The 27,119-nt window shown below is 35.7% G+C and overlaps 1 protein-coding gene across 1 annotated transcript; it reads right to left on the bottom strand.

Annotated features, from left to right (window-relative positions):
• Positions 1 to 1,758: 1,758 nt before the first annotated feature.
• Positions 1,759 to 15,252, bottom strand: LOC128536011 (cytosolic phospholipase A2 zeta-like). The gene is made up of 13 exons (XM_053510150.1): positions 15,121 to 15,252; positions 14,904 to 14,993; positions 12,812 to 12,846; positions 12,463 to 12,601; positions 11,459 to 11,595; positions 9,760 to 9,982; positions 8,666 to 8,780; positions 8,397 to 8,534; positions 8,185 to 8,283; positions 5,128 to 5,292; positions 4,330 to 4,499; positions 3,545 to 3,731; positions 1,759 to 2,323 (listed from the first exon to the last, which is right to left on the bottom strand). The coding sequence occupies exons 1-13, from the start codon at positions 15,244 to 15,246 to the stop codon at positions 2,076 to 2,078; spliced, it is 1,872 nt and encodes a 623-aa protein (XP_053366125.1). The 5' UTR covers positions 15,247 to 15,252; the 3' UTR covers positions 1,759 to 2,075.
• Between the last annotated feature and the right edge of the window lie 11,867 nt (positions 15,253 to 27,119).

The raw sequence follows: 27,119 nt of genomic DNA, 5'->3' as shown, positions 1-27,119 counted from the left end.
GAAGAGGGCTGCGCCCCGCCTTCCCCCGCAAAAAGACTCCGGCGTTCACAACGCCAGCGCCGACCACCGTCACGCCTGCTAGACTGATTTCGCCATGGTGACCGGGGACGGTCGCGGCTCGGGTGGGGGCAGTGTGGCATGGGTGGGGTTTGAGTAATAACCATCATGCTTTGCGGGAGGGACTGTTATGTGTTCACCGTGTTGGGGAAATGTGTCTCGGGTAGTGGCTTCGGCCAGGGTGTGTGTGAGAATCAGAAGTGTGTCTTGTTGATTGTTTGTGTGACTTTCGTGCTATGGAAAATAAAGTACTCCCAGCCATTTGCATTGGGCAGCAAGGAAGCTCACTCGTCTCTCCACGCTCATTGGTAGCTGTGGAAAACGCTACAATACATTTTACCTAATTACTACTAAATAAATTTTGCTCAATTATGTGAAAGAAATATGTGGAATTCAGTCTCAGTCCTGCCTCATGACCTCAAGACAAGACTATTAATTAAATTCTACTTTGCAATAAAAAATTCTCTGATTGTGTTTAGTTAAAGTTCAGAGCATTTTAGCCATTATTGGTGTCATCTGCACTTTAGATTGTACCACAACATCCTTATTAATCAATAAATAAAAACAGAAGTTTTTACCTTCATTGGTAACAGGAAAATATTACCTGACCACAGAGAAAAGAAAAACACCTGATAGCTAATAAAGCTCTAGGTGATAAGGACTGAAATCACCAAAAATGCCCAAAATATAATTCTGGAGATGCTAGAGCACTGTTTTATATACAACCTCTCTAGAAGGGATAACGTCAGCAAATTAGGGCAGGTATTACTTAAGAAACACCCACTTCTGAATTGCTCTCAGTACTGTCTATAAGATGTATATAAATAAAGATAATAAAATTCCTATCCTATTGCTTACATTCAATTTGATATTTCCATTAATTTTTACAGTAGAGACTTATGGATAATATTTAAATAATATCATTTAAATAATATCATTTGATATAACCACTAACCACTTCAACAATTTAGTGCAATATGCTCATTATGAATTTAGCTGCAAAAAAAAAAAAAAAGACATTTGTCTATCTTAACAGGATTGTACAGAAGAAGATTTGGCCCCTTTAAGGACTAAAGAAGAACAAAATTGTTTTGCTCTGTGAGAAGGGTTTTGTCAAAGATAAAAAAAAGAGTGTCTGTAGTGCTTGTGTCTTTACAAATCTCAAAAATATTGATGTATGTATATTATTGTATGTACATGGTTGTAATCTAATATTGTGAAAGTTACTTTTGTAATTAAATTCAAAAAGTGAAATCCTCATATATACATGTTAAATGAAATATTTTAATCCATGTTTTGTCTTAATTTTAATTATTACGGCTTACAGGTCATAAAAATCGAAAAATCCACAAAATCTCAAAATATTAGAGTATTTCCTAAGATAAATAATAAAAAAAATATTTCAAAATACCATCTGTTTTAAAAAAAAAAAAATAACCCTAATGTATGCATTTATATTTGGTCAAATTTACATTATTGGTTTCAGAGGAGCTACAAAAAAAAAAAAAAAAAAAAAAATGTCTAATGATGACGGATGCTGTTGCGGCGAGACGTGGACAATTATGTCTTGCTTTGTCTATGCTTTGCAGGCCAGCAACACAAAAAGAACCTGTCCAATGATCATCTGTGTGCTGTAACTGAAAGCTTTCGACTTAGTTGACTGACAAAACAATATCAGATTAAGACATCGCTGAACCAGATTACATTTATTTCAGAAACTGATTACAGACTAGATTTACTCATTTCTACATACAGTAAGTGCAAACACAAATAATAACTACAAGTAATTCTGTAAATCATGTAATGGAATGGCTCACTACAGACCATACTGTTATATGAAAATAACCCAGGCTGGGGTGCCAAAAAGACTTCACATTATCATCTGCTATTAAATTCCTGTGAATCAGCTGCATCAATAGTAACTAACATATTACAACTAGTGTATTAATATTAATCATTAATTATTATGGTTAATATATTTGAATAGGGGTTTATCCTTCATTTTTGTACACTATTGATCAATTTATTTTGCAGTTATGTGCACCATCTGTGGAGGTCATGCTAACAAGCCCTTTTTTGTTCAAAGCTTTATTTAGTACATTTATGATGGTGTTTTTGTTGTTAACAATGTTGTAGTGAGAGAGGTCCACCAGTCTTTGGAAGTCTTCTGAAGAGTATGTAAAGTTTGAGGTTACATATGGGGAGTATTTAGAGCTCACGTCAATATTTCCCTCTTTAAGCGCCTTCTTTCCTGTTCTCTTTACTCCTGCAGGGTAAGAGCACACACACACACAAACACACATCCAATATTGTATCTCAGTTCAATAAAATTTTATTTTTACAGTGTTAACAATGGTCATTGTGGCAAAGCAGCTTTAAAAACTAAAATAATAAAATAATAAAATAATTATTAAAAAAATTGGAATAAATGTAAAAATTATTTTTAAAAAAAGTATAAATTATAATTAATAATATGTCCCTAATGAGCAAGCCAGTGGAAAGAGTGACAAGAAAAAACTCCGAGAGGTGACAGTAGAAAGAAACCTTGAGAGGAGCCAGACTCAATCGAAATCAGGTAGATATAGCAGGGATTGATTTGCAGTCATACTCTATGCAATAAGGCTGAAAGTTCAGTGTAACAGTAAAAGTGTTCATGTTAATATAAAGCCCACTTTCATTGTTGGAGACTCGGGTACCTTGAGTATTTCGAGGAAATTCAGTAACAAGCCATCACAGAAAAATTGCCCACAAGAGCCCAATCCCAATTCTCTTCATTCATTAAAAATAGTTCTTTAGTACTAAATGTAATTAGTTACACTCACTTCACATAAAAAAACTTGGAGAAATTTTTTGTAGTTGTCGAGTTAACTTTTTAGAATTGAACTAAAGTGAATGCCTACTAGTGGCATAAAACATGAAATCTCCAGTGTTGACTGTGTTTGAGACCAAGTAGACCTACTTTTTATTGTTAATTTTACACTCAGGATATTAATGCAACAATGGGAAATTTGTTGTGTAGGATTGCGCTATCCAGTGTCAAGCTCACAACACAAAAGAAGACAAAAACATTCACGTGTTATCAGTATAGATGACCTACTGTACATGTCACACATTTCATGTTTTCATTCTTTAATGTCATTAACTGCTTTATCCTGGTCTGAGCATGAACAAGCAGAACAGTTGGTCAAACCTTCTGTGAAAGCAGAGCCTATTGTCAAAAGATCTCAACTTTAAACCCCAAGGATGATACAGACATCTGTAACCAGGAGACCAAGCGAGTAATATTGACTATGCTCTTTGGAAGTGAAGAGTGGCTCTCTCTTCAGCTATAATACAGCTGGGAATTCACCAAGATTAGTTATTATTTTTTATATATTTTTATTTTTTCTTATGCTTATGCACTTTTTACAAATTTACAACCTGACGTACACATTTACGAGCCAACTCAGAAAAACTCCAAGAACGCAAGTAAATTAATGATAATTACCTGGTGCTTTGTAGTCTTTAAATGAGACATTGACCAATGGGAAGTGGAGCACTATGGGAGCATCAGGGTTCTGTTCATCTATGAACACATACACTTCCTCTTGGGGCTGAGATGTGTACTTGCTGAAATCTATCCTTGGGAATGGTATCTTGTGTTCAGTGCAGTATTGCTGAGTTTTCTTCACAACCTGAACACAATAGAAACATATCAAGAGAAAATCTTAATTTTTTTGAATTTTGAGCCTCAACTACCTAGCTTCAGCCAAGAGCATTTTTTAATGTTAATTTTAAGGTCTGGTTCATAATAGAAAAAACTAAAAAATCTTAAATTTTTAGAGATTCAGTTTTGTTTAGGGTACTTTTTTTTTAATCACTCAATGGTGTGAGGAATCTGATTAATATGATGTTAATCATTGCTGGAAAATGGTGATTTAAGTGTTTAATTTTCTTCTTAGGAGCTGACACTGAAATCTGACCATTACCCTTCATGGTTGTCCTTCAAATTTTCCTCCTATTAAATTAAAATGATAAAACTACAGATCCAGTCAACAAACAGACACCAGAATCATGCAGATTTATATTTATACAATATATGGCAAATAGGTTGTGGACATCTGACAATCGCACCCTTTTGTGGTTCTCTACCTGTAATATACTTCTTTTTCTTTTCTTTAAGCTTCAACTAATTAAAGCTACCTACATTCATTCACACCACTTTTATAAACAAAGTGTGAAAACAGAATGCCTATATAATGATTATAATAAATGAACAGTCATTTATTTCACCTGTAAAGGGTCGTCATCCCAAGAGTAGCTGAGGGACAGAATGATTTCAGCACATCTCTGGGGTCGCAGCACAGGAGGGAAGCCTATGTTAACGGATAACCCAGAATCCACCAAGCTAAGGGTTGGGTCCGTTGGAGTCAGTGTGTTAGGAAAGGCATCAGGACTTGTGTCTGTAAAGATTATTCAATGAAACCAAAAAAAGGCAAACGAAAGCACAAGAAAATAGTCTTGTTACATGTGATAACATTGAAACAATACAGCTTATATACAGCGCAGTCTGCAGGTGGAACTGCCTTGTTTATGAGGGAGGTCAGAGGTGAGTGACTGGTTCATAATCTGGTCCATTAAAATTTGGGAAGTAGTGCAGATATCTGTCCTTTAGCTGTCCATCCACATCAAGGCTTAATGTGTTATGCATTCTAAGATGCTGTGCTGCCCACTAGTGGTTATTTAAGTTACTGCAGCATTTGTGTCAGCTTAAACCATTCTGACCCTTCTGCTCTGACCTGTAGAACTGCCAATACAACTATTACCATGCAATATTAACTGAAGGTCTTGGCCTTAAATACTGCAATTGCATGAATGAGCAGTTATACAGGCAATTCTATTAAAGTAGTCAGTGTGTGTACATTTATAGACATTTGATGTCCAATGACTTTAAATTATGAGAAAAAGATTAAAAAAAAAAAAACACAGGAGAAACTGGATAGATAAAATGAAATATTTCTTCCATGCAAATATTTAAATTAGTGAATTTTTAAATAAACCAAGTAATATAAAAAAATAATTAGGTCTGACCATTCGAGATGTTGAAATTTGGGCTTCCAGTGTACGAGTTGTGCATGAAAAATCCTCTAAGGAAGTTAAACACCTTGCTGACGATGGGGCGATCATTCAGGAATTTGTTCAATATTGAAGTCTCTGAATCGACCCGTAAAGTATCCAGTGCTGGATGCTTTTCATCTACAATCCAAAGAAAATTGCTTGTTACTCAAAAGTACAACGATACAAAGTATTTAACCAGAAGACCAGTGAAAAATGTTTCGTCATATAAATAGCTTTGCGAATACCAAAAAGAAAACTGTACTGTGCATGTACAGTAGCATAATTAATACATGCCTGTGCAGGGAGAAAAAATTAAATGTTATTCAAAATAGTCCCCAAAAGTTGGACTTTAGTTGGACTAAATGAAAATTTGCGATTTGGCTTAGACAAGAAAAATTGATCCACCAATGGAAAACAGCAAAATCTCATACAGTAGACATAAAAATACAGTACAGAGACATCTCACATGATGCAGAGCCTTTTAAGAAATTCCCCTTAATGCATTTTTTCCCTGTATCCTACATTTAAATTAAATTCTTTTCTAACTTATTTCTTGTTTCCTTCTTTGCATTCTTCCTTCCTTCCTTATTTCCCTCCCTGTTAATTTACTGGGTCCATCATCCTGTTTCCTTCCTTCCTCTCTTCCATCTTTCTTCTTTTATTTCCTTGTTTGTTTTCTTGCATCCGTCTTCTCATTTCCTTCGGTTGTCTGTCCTCCCTCCCTCATTCCTTTGTTTCCTTCCCTTATATTATTCTTTCTTTTGGGAATGAGAAAGAAAGGAGAGAAGATTCCTCTCTTACGTCTTTTCTTGCTTACATCCATCCATCCCCATTTTTAGTTTCATTTAATGCACATAAAATCATATACTGTATTCTAGTAAATTTGATAATGTTTCTGTGTGTCATCAATTTAAACAATTATATAAAAATGTATGGTAAAATCAGCTTCTAAATATGTATAAAATAAAAGTTAAAGTTATAATCAGTGTGTCCCAAATTGTTATTGTACTTCTACTAAAACAGTTTTATTGCTGCTTTATAATTTGTATTTTGTTTTAATACCTTTTTAAAATGACTCATCTTGTCATTTCTTCATATTAAATTCAGTGAAAATATGTAGATTAAATTAAAAAATACTACTACTATATATATATATATATATATATATATATATATATATATATATATATATATATATACACATACACACACACACACACATACACACAGTGGTGCAGTAAATATATATTATATATATATATATATATATATATATATATATATATATATATATATATATATATATAAGTATTTAGTCAGCCACCAATTGTGCAGGTTCTCCCATTTAAAGAGATGAGAGAGACCTGTAATTTTCATCATAGGTATACTGTCATGACGGAGTGGTATAGGCTGTTATTACTGTGGGCAGAAAAGGGCAGGCATAGGCGCAGAGTTTTGTTTAAAAAAAAAAAAAAAAAAAAAAAAAAGAGTCTTTATTCAGGATATAACCAAAACAGGACTCCCAAAGAAACAAACACTTAAATTATGTAACCCATAACTGACCAATACCCAGGCTAGAGGACAAGACATTATACTGAAATACATGCTTAACTGACAAGACACAGACTCTAATACCCAAAATATAAGCACTATGTTTAGACACATGCTTAAGGACGAAATACAGGCTCTAATACCCGTTACATAAAATATAAGCACTATGTTAAAGCACATACTTAAGGACGAAATCCAGGCTCTAGCTAAGCATGGAGCTGAAAACAGGGACAAGACAAGAGACTCAGAGACTAAGGACAGGACAAGAGACACGAGACAGGACTAAGGCTAAAGACGAGGGACTAGAGACAAGACGGGAGACAAAAGACAGGACTAAGGCTAAAGACATGGCAATCAGCTAGACATGGCTATTAGCTAACCATGGCAGTCAGCTACACATTCATCTAGCTAAGCATGTCTTTAGCCCAACATGCACATAGCTACACTTACCTTATAGTTAAACATCGTACACACCAACCTGTAAATGCTTCACTGTTTATCTCTTTTGCACAATGATCATTACTGGACTACTTTTTTGCACTAATTCCTCAATTCTTGCTGCCATTTTAAGAAATGTTTATGTTTCCCCACTACCTCAACACCATATTTTATGTTCTGTTATGTCGTGGTTGCGCACTGTCACTTTGTTATTGCTCTTGTTTGCACATGCACTTTATGTTCTATAAAAATGTTATACTTAGCTAGTTAGTTTTTGTTAATTTATGTTGTAATTTATGTTAGGTCTCTCTGTCCTGTCTCTGCTAGCCAGCTAACTAGGCCTCTTGGTTAGCTAGTTTAGTGTTTCTGTTAACTTTTGTTGTAAATTTATGTTGCGCGTAGCACCTTGGTCCTGGAGGAACGTTGTTTTGTTTCACTGTGTACTAACTATATATGGTTGTAATGACAATAAAGCCTAGGGCTAGGCTAGGCTAAGGGACACACAGAGGCTCACTACTTACCTATACTCTAACACAACCCAACATGACTCAGCTACACACACACTAGAACACCATGAACACATTTAGCCTGGGGACATGCTTAGTAGTTATGGGATAACATGAACTACAAAATAACAATATAAAATAAACCAACATATAAACAAAGAAAAACCATACACAAATCAAAATGCCTACATAACAGACAGTACTTAGGAACGTTTAATGCTCGACCCAGTTTCCCAGACTAATCAGCTCTTTATTGAAGATTTAAAGACCTATCTCGGTTCAGGTGTGCTCCCGCATCACCTGACCAAGGTGCCTTCTGGGAAACTAAGTCTGCAAAACAAAAACTACAAAGGGCTAAACATTGCCCCCTAGTGGCGATTCCTTACATATACCTCAACTATGGGAGACAAAATAAGTAAAAATTGTAGGATTTTTAAAGAATTTATTTGCAAATAAGAAGAAAAAAGAAAGAATCCTGGCTATATGACATTAAGGTGTGCACAACCCTTGAAGTCAATTGAGAAGATGTATTTACCAATCTTGTGTACATTTTCTCCTGTTACTGGTGCTGTCACTCCAGTAAAGGTCCTCCAGAACTCCATCTGATTAATAGAGAAAGCACTGCTCCACATGCCTACACACACACACACACACACACACACACACGTATAAGTTAGTGATGTGTTATGTTATGGTTAATTGAGATTGTGAAGCAGGGACTTTCTCTATCACGAACACAACACTGACCCAGGAGGAAGGAGATGCACATTTCTGGCAGCTTCTTCACCACATGACCCAGGTAAAACTCACTCCCAAAACTTTCCACAGGGACAAATGCTCCATATTTGGAGAATCCCACCTCAAAAGGAGTAAACTCACACCACTCTGAAATTAACAAAAAGACAACATAAAAATTTCTAATACCCTTGATTTTAAATAATAGTGTGACAAAATAAAATACAATTTAGATCACAGCAGGTTGAAATATAAGAGAATGGGTAATACAAAGTCTTTACCAGGGACTGTTGAGCCATTTGCATCTGTTTTCATGTTTACTGCAGTGTAGATTGGTAGAGGGTTCTGGCCCTCAAAAACTGCCTTCCTCTGGTCAGATAGTGTACTTGTTTGTTTCTGAAAAAGAAATAATTTTTCTATTAGTGATAATAACAACAGGTTATAGCTTTTCTACTTGGATTTTACAAGCAAGAATATAAATTTAATTTTTTCTTTATTTAACAACACCATTCTCCAATACAGCCACTACCTGTTGCGCCAGTCACACCACTTTTGCTTCTTTGTTTTTTTTTTTTTTTTTTTACCCTTTCCCTCTTACTCTACCATTCTTTTTCATCCTTTGATGATGTGGAAGGTTGCTTCCGGCCTTTTGATAAGAGACCAACCTAGGAAGAGTGGGCTTGCTGGGACTGAAGCAAGCCCACTCTTCCTTGGTTGGTCTCTTATCAAACAGCTGGAGGCAGCTGTGACCCCCCCCCGTGCCGTTACAGTCGGACCTGTTTGCACATTTGCACGTGCACTTTATATTGTCTTGTGTTGTCTTTTGTATAGTACTTGGAATAATTTTTGTTAATTCAAGGCCAATTAGTTTTTTATAGATACTTAGCTAATTAGGTGTCCTAGTTAGCTAGATAGTTTCTTTTAATTTATGTTACATGTAGGTCCTGTTGGAATGCTGTTCCATTTTACTGTGTACTGAACTCTATATGGTTAAAATGACAATTAAATCCTACTTGTCATCCATTGTTAAAAGTACTATATAAATAAAACTGAAATAAATTCTTGTTGTGCTGGTGTACAATATAAACATATAAACATAGCTGTAATATCTTCAGTATTCGAGTTGCACCCTTATTCCTACAGCCTTAATATAGCCATGCTGATGTTCAGAACAACAGTACTCTCTCATATGTGATATTGCATCACAGTGCTTTTGAATCCTCGATTATTATTGGTCAGTAGGGATTAATTTATTTCTTTGTAACAGCAGCTCTGAATTAAAGAAATAATAGTATGATAAACACAGAAATCACATGTTTCATTTATTACATTGTTAATAGTGTAAGTGGATTTCTGTGTCAGTTTAGAAGCAGACCTTTCCAAAGACGAGCTGTTCTATGATGAGTCCCCAGGTATCGATGAATGAGACTGAGTAGCCTTGTTTCTCTCTGTTCTGCAGCTCGGAGAGATAATAATGTAGCTGTGTAGGAGAAAACAGACTGGCTGGGCTTTTACAGATCTCCTTCTGTGTAGATGTTATCGCTTTATCCAGCTCTTCTTTTGACCAAAATGGGTCAGAGTAGAGACTAGCGGAGGCCCTTAAACAGAGAAAAAGAAAGACAGATGGGTCTATCAGATTATTATTTTTTTTAGCACTAGACGCACAACATGCGTAAAAATCCAGCAACACAAAAGTTGCGTTTTCATTTGTGACTAAATTAACTGAAGTGTTTAAGGGCAGATCATGGCTAAATACTGCTTGTTTATCATATGATTGCATATACAATTTACACTCACCTAAAGGATTATTAGGAACACCATACTAATACGGTGTTTGACCCCCTTTCGCCTTCAGAACTGCCTTAACTCTACATGGCATTGATTCAACAACGTGCTGAAAGCATTCTTCAGAAATGTTGGCCCATATTGATAGGATAGCATTTTGCAGTTAATGGAGATTTGTGGGATGCACATCCAGGGCACGGAACTCCCGTTCCACCACATCCCAAAGATGCTCTATTGGGTTGAGATCTGGTGACTGTGGGGGCCATTTTAGTACAGTGAACTCATTGTCATGTTCAAGAAACTAATTTGAAATGATTCGAGCTTTGTGACATGGTGCATTATCCTGCTGGAAGTAGCCGTCAGAGGATGGGTACATGGTGGTTATAAAGGGATGGACACGGTCAGAAACAATGCTCAGGTAGCCCGTGGCATTTAAACAATGCCCAATTGGCACTAAGGGGCCTAAAGTGTGCCAAGAAAACATCCCCCACACCATTACACCACCACCACCAGCCTGCACAGTGGTAACAAGGCATGATGGATCCATGTTCTCATTTTGTTTACGCAAAAATTCTGACTCTACAAATTGAATGTCTCAACAGAAATCAAGACTCATCAGACCAGGCAACGGTTTTCCGGTCTTTAACTGTCCAATTTTGGTGAGCTCGTGCAAATTGTAGCCTCTTTTTCCTATTTGTAGTGGAGATGAGTGGTACCCGGTGAGGTCTTCTGCTGTTGTAGCCCATCCGCCTCTAGTTTGTGTGTGTTGTGGCTTCACAAATGCTTTGCTGCATACCTCGGTTGTAACGAGTGGTTATTTTAGTCAAAGTTGCTCTTCCATCAGCTTGAATCAGTCGGACCATTCTCCTCTGACCTCCAGCATCATCAAGGCATTTTCGCCCACAGGACTGCCGCATACTGGATGTTTTTCCCTTTTCACACCATTCTTTGTAAACCCTAGAAATGGTTGTGCGTGAAAATCCCAGTAACTGAGCAGATTGTGAAATAATCAGACCGGCCCGTCTGGCACCAACAACCATGCCACGCTCAAAATTGCTTAAATCAGTCTCCTTTCTTTCCCATTCTAACATTCAATTTGGAGTTCAGGAGATTGTCTTGACCAGGACCACACCCCTAAATGCATTGAAGCAACTGCCATGTGATTGGTTGATTAGATAATTGCATTAATGAAAAATTAAACAGGTGTTCCTAATAATCCTTTAGGTGAGTGTATATAGTACAGTAGCATAAAATATGTGTTTGGGCCTGTGTTGTGCTTTTACACCCACCAGGTGGAGCCAGACACAGAGGTGATGTAGGTGATGACATCGAGCAGACCGAGGCTCTGCAGTCCTTTCAGAGAGCCGTATGTGCCTGTCATAGCTCTGGAGCCGCCTCCTGAACACACCACAGCAACAGTTGGCACCTTAACACACACACACTTTATACCGTAAGTAATACAACAACGTGATTACTCCTTTAAATTTAGTTCAATATAATGTGTGCCAATATATAACTGTTCAAGAGACGGGTTCTGCTGTTAGATGCTTCAATCTGAGCTGCATACCACTGTTAATGCTCAAGAACAGAAACCACATCATTTCTCAAACATGATGGCATAAGTGTGTATGGCTGCCAGTTGAACTGGGTCGCTGGTGTTTATTGATGACCTGACTGCTGATAAAAGTAGAGGATTAATTCTAAAGTATTTAAGGCTGCACAGATTTAGCCAAATGCTGCTAAAATAATAGGGTGTTTCTTTATATTGCACATGGACAATGACCCAAAACATAGTGAAGATACCCGAGACATAGAAAGGGGATATTCTTAACTTGCCAAGTCAGTCACTTTCTCTCAACCCAATAGAGCATGCTTTTCACTTGGGGAAGACAAGAGTGTTGGCAGAAAGACCTAGAAATAAGCAGCTGGATGCAGCTGGAGTAAAGGCCTCGCAAAACATCTTAAGGGAGGAAACACAGAATTTGTTTATGTTCATTGGTTCCAGACTTGTTAGTTATTAAGTGCAAAGGATATGCATCAAGGTAATAAAGGTAATCAGTTTGTTATGAATTATGTTCATTTGTTTCCTAATTTAGGGGGGGGAAATGGGTGTATGAAAATGGCTGTTATTTTTGAGCCATACGTTTGTCAAACTCCTTGAAATAAATCTGAAAGTACTGACTTCACTTATAAATTTTAATTAATTTCAAAGTTAAAGTGGTGGTATACAGAGGCCAATGACCAAAAAAAAAGAAAAAAAAAAAAAAAAGATCTGTTATATAACCTCATGTACCTTGGTGGCATCCAAAGGATTTTGAAGATTGAGAATTTTCTGCAAAGCACGAGAAACCACCTCTTTTCTCTTCATGAGAAATGCCTTCTCTTCTGTTGGTATGTCAAAATCCAGGCGCACCTTTATGTCCTCCTTAGACCTATATACACACAAAATTATGAAAAAATCAGGTTAAATAATTAAGTTTTCCAAGCAAGGATGAATCAGTAGGCCAACATGGTCTCGGTATTAAGACATTACATCATTCTTTATACACCCATCAATGTAAAATATCCACATCCAAGTCTAGTTGTCAAGTTTGAGATATGATTTGAAGATGCTGCACAGAAAAATATTTGCTTAGCAATACCTGTCTACTCTGCTTAAATGCAATTCTATCTTGTCCTGTGGAGTGAAACAAACATTTTAAGTATATAATATGCCAAATATACAGTAAGAGTCATTTATAATTTAGGGTACATTTAATGTCAGTTAATAAAAAGCATATTTATTCTAAATATTTTCTTTAAAATTTCATATTTTACCTATAAAGAGAATGCATGTTGTAAATCACACAAATGGTTTTGCATCTTATGCTTCACTTTGATGGTCATAATGTGGCAAAATTAATCATTCTTGCCCTGTGCTCTTTAACTGAGATTTTTGCGGTTTAATGACAACACATGACTTACAACATTTTTTTTTTTTCAAACATGATTGTTAAAATGCATATAAACTTGAGTAACATCTGATACTTAATCCATAGGGTTTAATATTATGTTGGTCCACCCTTTGCAGCTATGACAGCTTAAACTCTTCTGGGAAGGCTTTCCACAAGTTCTATGACTGTGTTTGTGGGAATTTTTGGCCATTCTTCCAGGAGCTCACTTAAATTCTCCGCTCTTATTCATCCCAAAGGTGTTCTATTGGGTGGAATTCAGGACTTCACTTATATTAAGCTTTTATGCTTGGATGCAACTCCTCTGCCATGAAATCCCATTCCCATAATCTAAAGGGCATAAAAAGTTTGGAGGTCTGTAGCTATTGACTCTATAGAAAGCTATAGAAAGTTTTTCCAACCTCTGTGCACTATGAGTCACAACATCCCCTGACGCTGCTCTGTGATTTTACGTGGCCTGCCACTTGGTGACTGAGTTGCTGTCAAACTTTTCCAGTTTGTTATAATACCACTTACAGGTAACTGTGGAGGTTTGTGATTTTTTATAAATTTTGATTTAAAAAACAAAGCAAGTCTTGGTTTATGAGCACCGAGTATCATGCATCACGCATGCGCTTCTTGTTTTGACATCGAGCGTCACGTGATCACAACAGAGCCAACGTTTTTTCTCTCTCTTGCGCTGCGGAATTAGGGGTAATTGTCTCCCCTGCTGGGTCTTAGTGCTCGTCTCTTACTGGTATAATCAACATCTGTGCAAGCGTGTAATGTTTACAATAACACTGTGTGTAAAACATATTTTATTTTGTGTTTGAAAGTGCGTATGTACAGCATGCGTGTACTGTTTGTTATAACAAACGTGTGCGCGCGTCAAGCAAAAGAAAGTCTCATTAGAAAGTATTAAAAATCCATTTTCTCCGTCTCCGTCGTTAAGCGTGTGCGTTGTGTGTGCGCGCGTAAGTTGACACCGTGCCGGTTCACACTCTCTCTCTCTCGCCCCTTTCTGTGTGTGTGTTGTGTGTGCGTTATGTGTGTGTTTCTCTCTTTTGCCCTGCACAGTGTGTACGTGCGTAATTTGACACCGTGCCAGTTCACACACTCTCTCGCCTTTACACACATAGCGACTGCGCGCATATACGTAAACACTTATCTGTCAGGATTTATTTTTCCGTTTTTTTAAAAGGTAATGTGCAGGTAATTTTTAAAAAATATTTTTTATTTATATGTTGTGTTAATTATTTTTATGTATTTATTTTTTTGGGCTGTGGAACAAATAATTTAAATTTCCATTATTTCCTATGGGAAAATTGGCTTTGGTTTACAAGTGTTTTGGAATACAAGCCCACTTCTGGAACGAATATTGAATTATAATCCAAGGTTCCACTATAATTAGTAGCGAGGAAATTTTACAACTAGATTTATTGCACAGGTGGCATCCTATCCCCCATCACGATACCATGCCAGAATTCACTGAGCTCCTGAGAGCGACCCATTCTTTTCAAATGTTTGCAGATGTAGTTTGCATGTTTTTATACAGTGTTAAGTGCTTGATTTTATACACCTGTAACTATGGAAGTGATTAGAACCACCCATTCTCATTTTATACACCTGTAACTATGTAGGTGATTCACTCACCCATCCAATGATTTGGATAGGTGAGTGAATACTTTTAGCAATACAGTAGAAATTAAACTGAAGGAACTTTATGCTTAAAGTTTTAAAGTTTGAAATGTTAATAGTCAAAATGCATTGCATTAGTCAAAATTTATATTATGGGATGTCTCACCTTTTCCACAGGAAGAGAGAGTGTAAATTCACTTGTGGCCACAAAAGGGCTTACAGGTACTACTGCAGGGCTGGGGGTTCTATCATTCAACTTTCCCCAAACAAAACAGATTAAACAGATACAGTAAACAACCAAAAGAGAAAATGGATAATAAAACATTACTATTACATATGATTTTAACAATTCTAAACGCATGATAATTTAACACAAATTGTACCATCCGGAGTCCAATCTCAGTCTCCAGGTATTTGTTGATGTAGTAATGAAGAGTCTGCATGTTGCTGTTCTTTGACACTGAGATTACTTGCTTTTCATTATACGCCCCTCGTACCATTAGCAGCATGTCATTTTCAACTGAAATACACAACAATTTTGTGTAACATTCATAATATACTGTATAGTTTTCAGTGGATACTTTGTATCTCACCATCCTTTGGCAGTTTGTCCAACTTCACCCCGAGAGTAGAAAACGGGGCAGCCTAAAATCACAAACATGTAAAATTAACAAATCTGCCCCCATTATTCCTTTTTTAGGTAAATTGTGTGTGTATTAAAATCCTTTTTGTATATGTACTGTAAACATTCCTTAATTACATTTAGGACCATGCCTGAAGATTTTATTAATAATCCTACAACAGCATTTAAATTTCCCCTTATTAAATGAAATCATAATTTTAAAACTTCATTTTTATTTACTCATTTTATTTATTATGTAATATAAAAAGCTTTAATTGTCTCAACCATTTAAGTGTGATGAATATGCAAAAAAAAAGGAAGGGAACAAATACTTTTTCATGGCACAGTGTATACATATCTTTTCTTTTATTTGTTTAACTTCACTTGTTTCATCTTCTTTTAGATGAAACAAGTGAACACACACACACATATATATATATATATATATATATATATATATATATATATATATATATATATATATATATATATATATATATACACACACATACACGATACATGTATATTTTGTATGGTTAACAACATATTGTTAAGACTTTTTTATTGACCTAATTATATTTTAAACTGCGTAGAGTAAAAAAATGTCACTTTGCGCCACCTCGCGGTCATTTCACGAATGGCTTTAAAATGCAACTGATTTATTTTGGCTGCTGCCGTTTTCCGACGGCGGTGAGCGCGACGGTAATAGGCATTCTGGTTGTCCACCTACTGTATGTATGTAGTGTGTGTACCTCACATTATTTTATTCCTTTCAATTGTTTGGCTGTTTAAAATATAATAGCTAGAACAAGCACTTACGACCAGCACTCCATTAGAGCAGTATTGACCAGGTACTTCAACACTGTAACACAAACCCAGAGACAAACTTTTTCATTTTATGTAAAAACTAAAAAGATTATAAATGATTAAATTGTTTATAAAATAAATTGTTTAATTAAGTGATTGTCCTTACTATTAACTGACATACTGTAGCTTCTTAAAATAAGAAATAAAACAGCTGTAATATACATCAGGTGTTGGTGTGATGTGGCTTAATGTAAAGTAGTCCTATTTTTACACCACAGACATAAGCAGTATTTATAATTTTGATAAGTCATTATTCATTAGTTTACATTTGGAGATTTGCAGGTAGTTTATTAGTTGCCAACTGATCTAGTATAAAAGTTAAAATTCCCATAAAGTTGATGCATCATATCCTCTCATAGTATGGAGGGTACAGTAAGATACTATACTATGAAAAAAATATAGTATAAATAATTTTTTTAAACAACTATTGTGTTTATAAACAGTAAACAAAATAATAGTTCACAAATTATTTGGTTAAACTCGATGTTGGACATTTTGTGTTGGCAGTAAATTTGACTGTTCACATATAAAATTAGTTAAAAATATTTTTCTGTAAATGTCACTTCCATATAAATCACCTCCATACTTGCGTATATCTATTTATTTTTACCTCTCTGTGATCTCAAATTCCAACCACAGCTTGTCCTTTAGCTGAAAACAAGAACAGCAATCATCCATCAGCGCCATCTTTATGTAATTATGTTCACATAATAATAGTCTTAGATAATCTTTTTTTTATTAGTCCACCACTGAATCCTAAAATATGGTGAAATTGTTTACGTTTATTTAATTACTAAAAGCAGTACATTGCATACTTAGCCACGAAACATGTTAAAAACAGCAAAAACAGATAATACTCTAAACTGTATTGCTTCAGATCTGGTCAGTACTGATTTCATTTGCTCTTGTAACAATGTTGGAGGTAATCAGGTAATCATCAGGTATTCTTGCTTTTTGGCTCCTATACAACTCTTCCATAATTATCAGCGAAAATACATAGTAGGCTAACAATTAACAGTTGTTATACAGTAACTGGCATCATGGCAGGCACACATCTGCAAAGGTCAATAGGGAATGAGAGAGACAAACATATACACACCCTACATTCTTGCTAACTATTCCCCCCCCCCCCCCCCCCGTTTCAAATCATGCTCCTGCTGTCATATTCAATTTGTATTTTTTATACTAAGCTAAGTATATTATATTTAAATTAGATCTAATTTATACATTTTAATTATGCACATAATTAATTTTATTTATTTCATAGCTTAATTTACAGTTTACATTTTTATTTCATTCTTTAGTTTAATCTGCCAAAGGGTGATTCCATCTCAAATCAACCAGTGGGTTCCACCACATGATCACAAATTTTGCTGATTTTTTCACCAATTGTTGATATTGCCATGAAAATAAAAACCCCCAATTTTTTTGTCCCAACCCCCACTCGTTAAAAAATGGCAGCCATCTCAATTTTTGGCCTTAAAGTGCTTTTAGACATGCCACGCCCCTTTTAGAAATCTTCTTTTCCTTGATAACTCGCTTGCTTTATGTCATATGGAGATGAAACTGGGTATATTTATGTAAGTTTTTATGTAGATTCAGATTCTGCAATCGGAATTTGGCTATCTGCTGTGGTTATGGAGATATTTCTGAAAAACCGTTTTTTGGGGGTACCCCTTTTCGACCCCCCAGAACCCAAGGTCTGTATGTACAGTATATATGTTACTCAAAAAAATAGGGGTTACTTCACATCACCTTATCTTGAAAATAAATAAAAACCAGGGGTGTGTAATCATCAAAAATTAATTGTCCAGGTTTTGCAACATTAAATGATTTGACACACAGAAATGTACTGCAATATCTGTAGAATACTTAATGCATACTCATAAAATCTGCTCCTTTCAAAGTAAAAGTTACCTCAAATTCTTCTGTAATGCATGTCTAGTCAAAGACTGATAATGACAGTATTCATCTCTCTACACTAAAAGGACTAATCACAGTTTTTTTTCATCACCCTGGGTATCTGATTCTGAAAGAACAAAGCCCACAAAAAAAGAGTTCATGGAATAAGACAAAAAGGTACATGTACATGTACGAGACCTGTCAAGTTGCAGTGACACAAATAATATCAACTAGAAAAGGCATGCACTTTGTAGCTACCAAAGTCATTTTGATAGGAAATGCCTCCACAAATTTGTAAAAAAAAAAATTATAATTCTTGTACTGGCTGGCTGCACCATCTGAGAAGTAATGCACATGATTTAAATTTGGTAGAAGAACTTTCAGTGGATTCATGAGAACCTTAATAAACTTGTGAACAATAGCATTGTGTTCCCTTTCATTACTGACGACACAAAAACTTTTGCAACTTAGTGAACCATTGTTTTCACTACCACCCCTATAGTAAACCACGAAAGGATGCAGAATCACCTGGGATGTATCCCAATGAAAACCTTGAACAGCATCCTGACAAATAAAAAATAACATTCAGCAAAATCCATGAGGATAACAGCCTCCTTTCCAATGGGAAGTTTCTTTTTCAGTTCTTTCAAATAAGCAGCTTGGGCCTTGGCTGTATAGTGATGAGCTGTGCGGGGGTCACATTTTTCACAAAGCCTCATAATAAAATCCACTGCTTGAACTGAACAGTGTCATCTGGGTCCAAATCAGCATTTTCAAATATACCATCAAGATTAGGGCTGGGCCATATTATACCTTCCACGGTAATACCGGTACAATGTTAGGCAATGATAAGAAAATGAAATATCGCGATAGAATATGGGTAAAACACGCATGTGCAGTGCCTTTGTTTCCAAACGCTTATGGCGGAAAAAGCTTGGCGGCGGCGGAGAATAAGAAAGGCGAAAGCGGATCGTTGAATGAAACAGATGAACCAGAATTGGTTTGTAAAAATGGTGCAACTTCAGTGGTGTGGAATTTGCATTTGCACTGTTAAAATTTTATATAGCTTTAATGCACATACAAACAGCTGCTTTGTCTCGTGTCAATCATATCGTCAGTTATATCATTATCGCAAATTTTCAAATATATATTGTGATAAATATTTTTGGCCATATTGCCCTGCCCTAATCAAGATAATCAGATAGTTTTGATTTAGAGGGGGCAATGCTCACACCTGTGCAACATATAGTCATGAGAATCCAAAGAACAGACAAGCTTTGCCATCAAGTCTTTGTAATCAGATTGTGATTAAGATAACAAACTACATTGGAAAGCCTCAGTTAATAAATTAACATAAATAAAACACACTCACCTGCTTTTGTTTTTCTGCACTTAATTAGCACCAAGAAAAAGATGATGCAATCACCAACTTCCTTAAGTGCGAGGTCACTCATGGAGTTGGTAGGAGATAATTCAACTTTCTGATCAGTATGAACCTGAATGGTTCAGTTACAGGATACTGTTTGACAGTGATACATGTATCTTACATGTACCCCCATAAAATGACACATCTACTGGTAGATAAGGCCTATTGTGTAGATCCATGTACATTCTCTGTATATAAAATGTGTATCAAATCGTAAAACATTTGCAAAACCTGGACAATTAATTTTTGATGATTTCTATAAAACAGGGCATAACACACCCCTGGTTTTTATTTATTTTCAAGATAAGGTGAAGTAACCCCTATTTTTTTGAGTAACATATATACATACAGACCTTGGGTTCTGGGGGGTCGAAAAGGGATACCCCCAAAAAACGGTTTTTCAGAAATATCTCCATAACCACAGTAGATAGCCAAATTCCGATTGCAGAATCTGAATCTACATAAAAACGTACATAAATATACCCAGTTTCATCTCCATATGACATAAAGCAAGCGAGTTATCAAGGAAAAGAAGATTTCAAAAAGGGGCGTGGCATGTCTAAAAGCACTTTGAGGCCAAAAATTGAGATGGCTGCCATTTTTTAACGAGTGGGAGTTGGGACAAAAAAATTGGGGGTTTTTATTTTCATGGCAAGATCAACAATTGGTGAAAAAATCAGCAAAATCTGAGAGGTGATGGTGGAAAATTTCTCTTTCATTGGTTGATTTGAGATGGAATTACTCCAAACTATTTTCATTTATAGCATAATTCCATTTCTCTTATTTAGCATTAAAGTTTTCCTTGTGTATGAACATATACCTCAAACATCAGATAAGTAATTTTTGAACTTGAATGTCCTGAGTGTCTGACCTGATCATCTGTGATGAAGACCTTTGTCTCTTTATGACCCACTTTAAGAATGCCGATATCAACCAAGATACTGGTGCATAGTTCATCCTTGACAAGGTCTTCGTCGTACAAATTCACCTCCAGAACATTCTAGTGGAGAAAACAAAAAGTCTCTAATTTCAATAATTTTTCTAAGAACACACATTTGTCAGAATTAGATCAGTATAACATGATTACCCATAACAATAACACCACAAAACATTAACATATAAATATTAATGATCAATTATATACCAGTAAATTGGCTACAGGATAATGGGTCACCCAAGGCTCACCTGTGATGCCATTGCCATCAAAAAGGTAAATTTACATTTAGGCATTTGACAGACGCTCTTATCCAGAGCGACTTACATTTTTTATTTTTTTTTTAATCCCATTACACATCTGAGCAGTTGAGGTTTAAGGACCTTGCTCACGGGCCCAACAGTGGCAACTTGGTGGTTGTGTCTGAATTTTGCTATCAGGTTTATTAGTTCAAATAATGAAAAGATTTTCACTGTCCTGGCAAGGGATAAATCCTGAGTCTGCTCTTTCGCCTGTTAGTTGACTCACCTTGACCTGGCTGTAGGCATGGAAGTAGAAGGTCTCGTTCCACTCAGGTGTCTTGCAGTTATTGATTGTTCTTGTTCTCAGGGTGCAAGCTGTGGCCGTGGGTAGGTGCAAGGTCACATAGAGGTCAGGCAGCGAAACTGTGGATGTACAGTTAGCAAGTCAACATATAAACAGGTAACAATATGGGAAAAATAAACAGTGGATATCTTTTGGAAGAATAGTGTTTATTTTACAGTACAATTCTTGTACTAAACACTTGTGGATGTTCTGTGACTGTGCTTTGAACTTGTTCTGGTTGCTTGTGTTGTCGGCCAAAAAGGTTCTAATACACTATGTTGCTTTTCCATTAGTTTCATAATTTATCGGTCATACAATGTAAGCAAGATGGGAAACACTTTACATCTCAAACTGTTTATGTTTTTTAGTAATGAAATTATTTTAAAAATATGTGTGTGAGAATACTGATGTACAGAGGTCATATGAATGCTGGAAACTTCCTCGTAGCACCGTGACAGAAAGTTTCCACCGCAGTGCCTCTTCCTTCTGTAACACACAGGTAATTGGAAGAACTGAAAAGCATTAATTAATTCATTACATACACTATGTGCATCTTCCTGATTTTTTTATTTTTGCATGTCACAATAAAATGATTGAGACCATCCAACAAATTTTAACATTACATGAATATAACTATTTTTAACAACACAGACAGCAGCTTAGAGTGAAGTAATACTGTGTGTAAAGTAACAAACAGGGATTCTCTGCAAACAGTACGAGACTGCGCATGTGTGTCCTTCTGTACTTCCTAAACACAGCACCTGTGAAAATTGTTCTGGGATGTTCAATAAAAAAAAAAAAAAAAGTTAAGAATTTTGAAATTTGTCAATTTTCACATAAGCTAATTAAAGGTTGCACCTTAACCATTAAAACATTTTTTGGTAGGCAGTTTTAAGTGTTTATACTTTCTTTCTACTCCATCCATACAGATTAAAATATCTCTTGAAGGATGCACAAAGCCAACAACAGAAGTGAACAAATCTTGTTTCTAAACAATGCAGTGACACCCAAGTACCAATATAACACGTGGTACAAGCGTAAAAAAAATTTATTAACAACCAAATAATATCTGCTTAGTGATTTCCTCTTATCATAAATGGATGAAAAAAATACAGGATACCAAATTGGACATTAAGACTCCTCTATAACCAGTATTTGTCATTGTGTGATTCAGAATGAATGAATCTAAATATCTGAACATGTTCTTGCCACAAAAACAAGAACCAATCACCCATTACATTTCGTCACTAAGGAAATAATAGCACATATACTCTTCATTGACCTTACTTTGTGTAAAAACTTGGCTGTGTTTACTTTTTAAATTATCTTGCAAACCTTAGTGGGTAAAGTCAGAAACTGTCCTTGGTTTAGATTTATCTTGTGTATAACACACACATGCACTTTAAAGAATGGTGTGAGCATGACATTCAAAGTATCTATTTAGTTTATTTATTATTATTAAACCACGGCAAATATATAGGATACAGTAGTTTTTTATTACACACCTGCAGTAATGCATCTGTAACAAAATGCCATTTGGTTTTAATTGACTGCTCTGATCAATACATTTTTTTAGCATGTATACATTTTATGCTGTAAGCAAAGCATCTATTCATATTGACACTAATAATTCATAATGGCAAATTAAAATTGTTCAATAAAAATAAATAAATTGAGAAAATGGTACCTGCATTTGGAACTGTTGTAAACCTTTCCTGAAGAGAGAAAAGAAGACAAGTGTTCCTTAAAAGAGAAGTAGTAAAACAGTCTAATACAAGGGAAACCTTGAACAATTCGAGTGCGTGACTGAATATTACAGAGAATCTAGGAAACTAATAATATGACAAACAGGCAATGAGAAAGCCACACCCCTTACTGTACACCAATCAGCTGTAATATTAAAAGCAGCTGCATAATATTGTGGCCCCCACATGTATTGTGCACCAATAAATCTCTGTTTGGACTCCACAAGACCTCTGAAGGTGTGCTGTGGTTTCTGCCAATCTGTGTTAATTTGTGCACACAAACAAGCATATCCTCCAAATCACATCACACTGGTTGTGTTTGTGAACAAAATAAACATTTTTCCTCTTCAGTTTGAGAGATAAATTAACATATTAAACAGATAAAGGCAGCATGGTGGTGTAGTGGTTAGCACTGTTGCCTTGCACCTCCAGGGTCTGGGTTCAATTCCTGATCAGGCTCAATTCCTGTCTCTGTGTGCATGGAGTTTGCATGTTCTTCCCGTGTTTGGTGGGTTTCCTCTGGGTACTCCATAGTTTAAAAACAGGCAGATTAGGGTAATTGGTGCCCTGGCCCCCCGTGACCCCGAATACAGGATAAAGTGGTGTAGAAGAGGAGTAAGGGTGAGTAAACAGATAGATAATAATAATAAATTTTGTTGCAAGCAATGATGACGGGCCCAAGCACCCTGCGCCGTCACCAGCCCGGGTGCACCGCACAACTTGAACAAGTCACACAGTATATAGGGGTGATGTCAGTTTAGGCCCTAAATATTTGTTGAGTGTGTTGGTGTGTGTGTGTGGGTGTGTGTCAGTCTGTGTGTGACAACTGTTTGTGTGTGTGGTGTGTGTCTGTGTGTTAACATTTGTGATGCATCTGTTAGTATGTGTGACATGACTTGGTTGTGTGTGTGTGTGTGTGTGTTAGATGTACGTGTGTTTCTGCATGCATGCGTGTGAGAGAGAGATGTTAGTGTGTTAGTGTTAACATTTGTGATGCTTGTGTGTGTGAGTCTGATATACGAGTGTGTTTGAGCGTGCATGTGCGTGTCTGTAAGTGTGAGAGTGTTACCATCTGTAATGTGTACGTATGTATGTGTGAGTGTTAACATTTGTGATGTGTATGTGTGTGGAATAGGCTGCAGATGCTGGAAAAAAAAAGCATCATCCTATAATGTTACTCAATGTGATGTCACTAAACATGTCCCTGAATATAATGTCAATCAATTTAATGTCACACAAATAGTTGTACACCTTCTCAGTGTAAGTTTAGGGCATTATCACGGCTGACCAGTTTACAATATTTACATTTAGGGATTTGTCAGACGCTCTTATCCAGAGCGACTTACATTTTTATCTCATTATACATCTGAGCAGTTGAGGGTTAAGGGCCTTGCTCAAGGGCCCAACAGTGGCAAACTTGGTGGTTGTGGGGTTTGAACCTGGGATCTTCCGAACCGCAGTCCAATGCCTTAACCACTGAGCTACCCCACTGAGATATCAAAAATCCCGCAACAATTTTGCATCCTCAATGTCTTTAGATCACATCGGCCCTGATGATAAACTGATGCAGGTTACTTCAATAAATTGACAGTGACAAAGTGAAAAGATCTGTAAAACTGTAATTGCTCTTAATACAAGCAGAAATCATTGTTTTAAAATAAATACCTTATATGCAATTTCTATCATTTTGCACAAATTATTTGACGAATTAAAGTATGATTTTTTTCATAGAACTAATTTTAAAATAAAATCTTCAATCTTATTCTGTCCATGTTTACTATTCAGCCACTCAAAGAACAATTAAATAATTAGCATTAGAGGTTTAGCTCCAATTAAACAAAACTGAGGTAAATAACCTAATAAAAACAGGAGAGGAGACAGGAAAATACAAGGTCATATAAAGTTTTAAAGACTGTAGATAGCTAGAAGAAGGTAGACAGGATCATCACTCAAGTAATCTCGGGGACAATTTGATCATTTTGATTTATACATATTTCCTCACACATTTCAAAATCAGTGTGTGTCAACCTGTGTTATTACTCTGTGTTTATAATTTAAATAATACACCATAACTTCAAATACAAGAACTTAACTTAAATTAAAACAAAAAAAGGTACATTTTCACTGATCTCTGTTATGTCATCTGCCATAATTGTTATTTCTAAAAACAAAACTAGCAAATAATTGACTCCTACCACACGGGATGAAAATAAAAATATCTGCTGGTGCAGTATCCAGCCAAGTCTGTGCCTCACCTAATGCGATGAGAAACTCACTGAATATTTTTACGCATACTAGCCATTACAATTAAAGACACTAATTACAATTAAAATGAGGAGCAGGTGTAGAAACTTCCCTTTAATAGCCATTTAAACCAGGGTATGTCACCATTTGTGTTTATAAATTTAACAAATATTCAAGGATATGCAAACTGATCAGAGTTGTTGATTTCAGTTAGTATTAGGTTTTAAAAACAATTATGTGATATTAATGACTTCAAGTGACTATACTTTAAAAAAACTCTTCTGCATTATCAGTCATATTCATATATATCAGTCATATTTAAACAATTTCCCTTTGGAATTAATAAAGTTATTTGAATCTTGAATATTTTCCAAATACATGTCAGTGTTTAACATTTTCTTACAAGATATGCTAACTGTTGAATACAACTGTGCAGTAAACACATTACACAGTGACAGTCTTCAAATATTACTATTCACAAATATAAAACCATGTTGTTTTATTGTGGAAATCTTGAGCAATGACACTGAACTTAGAGAAAAGTATAGTTTTATTAAAGCTTTACATTGCAAAATGGACCTAAATTACAGAACCACATAGAGTCTTCATGACCGGTAAAAGCATGAGTTATTCTTCGCTACTATAAGACACACACACACACACGCACACAAGTTTTTTTCTCTACTCAGCCGTCTAGGTGTCTGGTTATAGCTGATGTCCTTGTATAAAATTCCCTTCACTACACTGTGTGTTTGGGTGTCATATAGAACATTAGATTAATGTGAGAACAAGTACATGGCGTCTTGACCTATGTTTACATTACAACAATCTAAAAGTACAGATTGGAGTCTTCTTTAACATCTCCATGCTTTTTATAAAACCTTGATACCAAGGATAGACAATAAGACATACAAAAAATAATAGTAATGAACCTTAATTATGGCTGAAGGAAGCCATAATTCTACTTTTTTTTTTTTGCTTCATTCAACAACTTCACAACTGAGCATGAGTAATTGAATGTAGCTAATTCCTTATATCATTAGTTTTCTTAATTAAAAACAAAGCACAGCATTTAAATAATACACCATAACTTCAAATACAAGAACTTACCATTTAACTTAAATTAAAACAAAAAAGCTACACTTTTACTGATCTCTGTTATGTCCTCTGCCATAATTGTTATTTCTAAAAACAAAACTAGCAAATAATTGACTGCTATCACACAGAATAAAAATGTGTGAATTTTTTTAAACAAAAACCATGTGTAGGTTCATCATCTTTTGCATGATTGTTACACTTAAATGAATAAGATCAAACAAATTGTACTATTACACACTGATAAGAAAATACTGCGAGGGTTCACCACTAGAGGGCACTGTGTTTATTTTGTAGTTTTTGTTTGTAGACTCAGTTTCCCAGAAGGCACCTCGCGTCAGGTGACGCGGAAGCTAACCTGAACTGAGGAAGCTTATTAGCTTTGTTATAAATACCCTGTTTGTTCTGGAAAACTGGGTCAAGCATTAATGTGAGTTCTGTTAAGTGGGTCTTTGTTTTTGTCTGGTTTAGTTTGTTTAATTATAGTTGGCCTTTTGGTTTCTGGAGTTTTAAGTTTATATTTGTCTTAATTTAGTATGTCTCTTTGTCTCCTAGCAAGAATAGCCTCTAGGAGAATTAGCCTTTTGTGTTTACCCTCATGTGTAAGTAACCTTCTTTGCATGTGTAGTTTTTAGTCTGTATAAATACTAATCAGTGCACTACTAACCTGCTCAGGTCTTAGTCTGTCTAGTCTCCTCATCTGTTTAGATCATGGTCTGTTTAGCTACTAATCTGTTTAGCCACTAACCTTTAGAGGTCTTAGTCTGTTTTATACCTAGTCTGCTGTGCCCCTAGTCTGTTCGTCTCCAGTTTAGCTACTATCTAGCTTAGCAGCTAACGTGCATAACCACTAGTAGGCCTAGTTAAGCCTGTTTTGTGTATGTTTAGCCCCTTGTATGTATAGTCCTCTACTCTGTTTAGTGTCTTTGCTTGTCCGGTTTGTACCCCATTTCTGTACTGTA

This window comes from Clarias gariepinus, chromosome 13 (genome assembly GCF_024256425.1).
Source record: "Clarias gariepinus isolate MV-2021 ecotype Netherlands chromosome 13, CGAR_prim_01v2, whole genome shotgun sequence".
Lineage (NCBI taxonomy): Eukaryota > Metazoa > Chordata > Actinopteri > Siluriformes > Clariidae > Clarias > Clarias gariepinus.
This window is presented reverse-complemented; position numbering and strand designations above follow the sequence as displayed.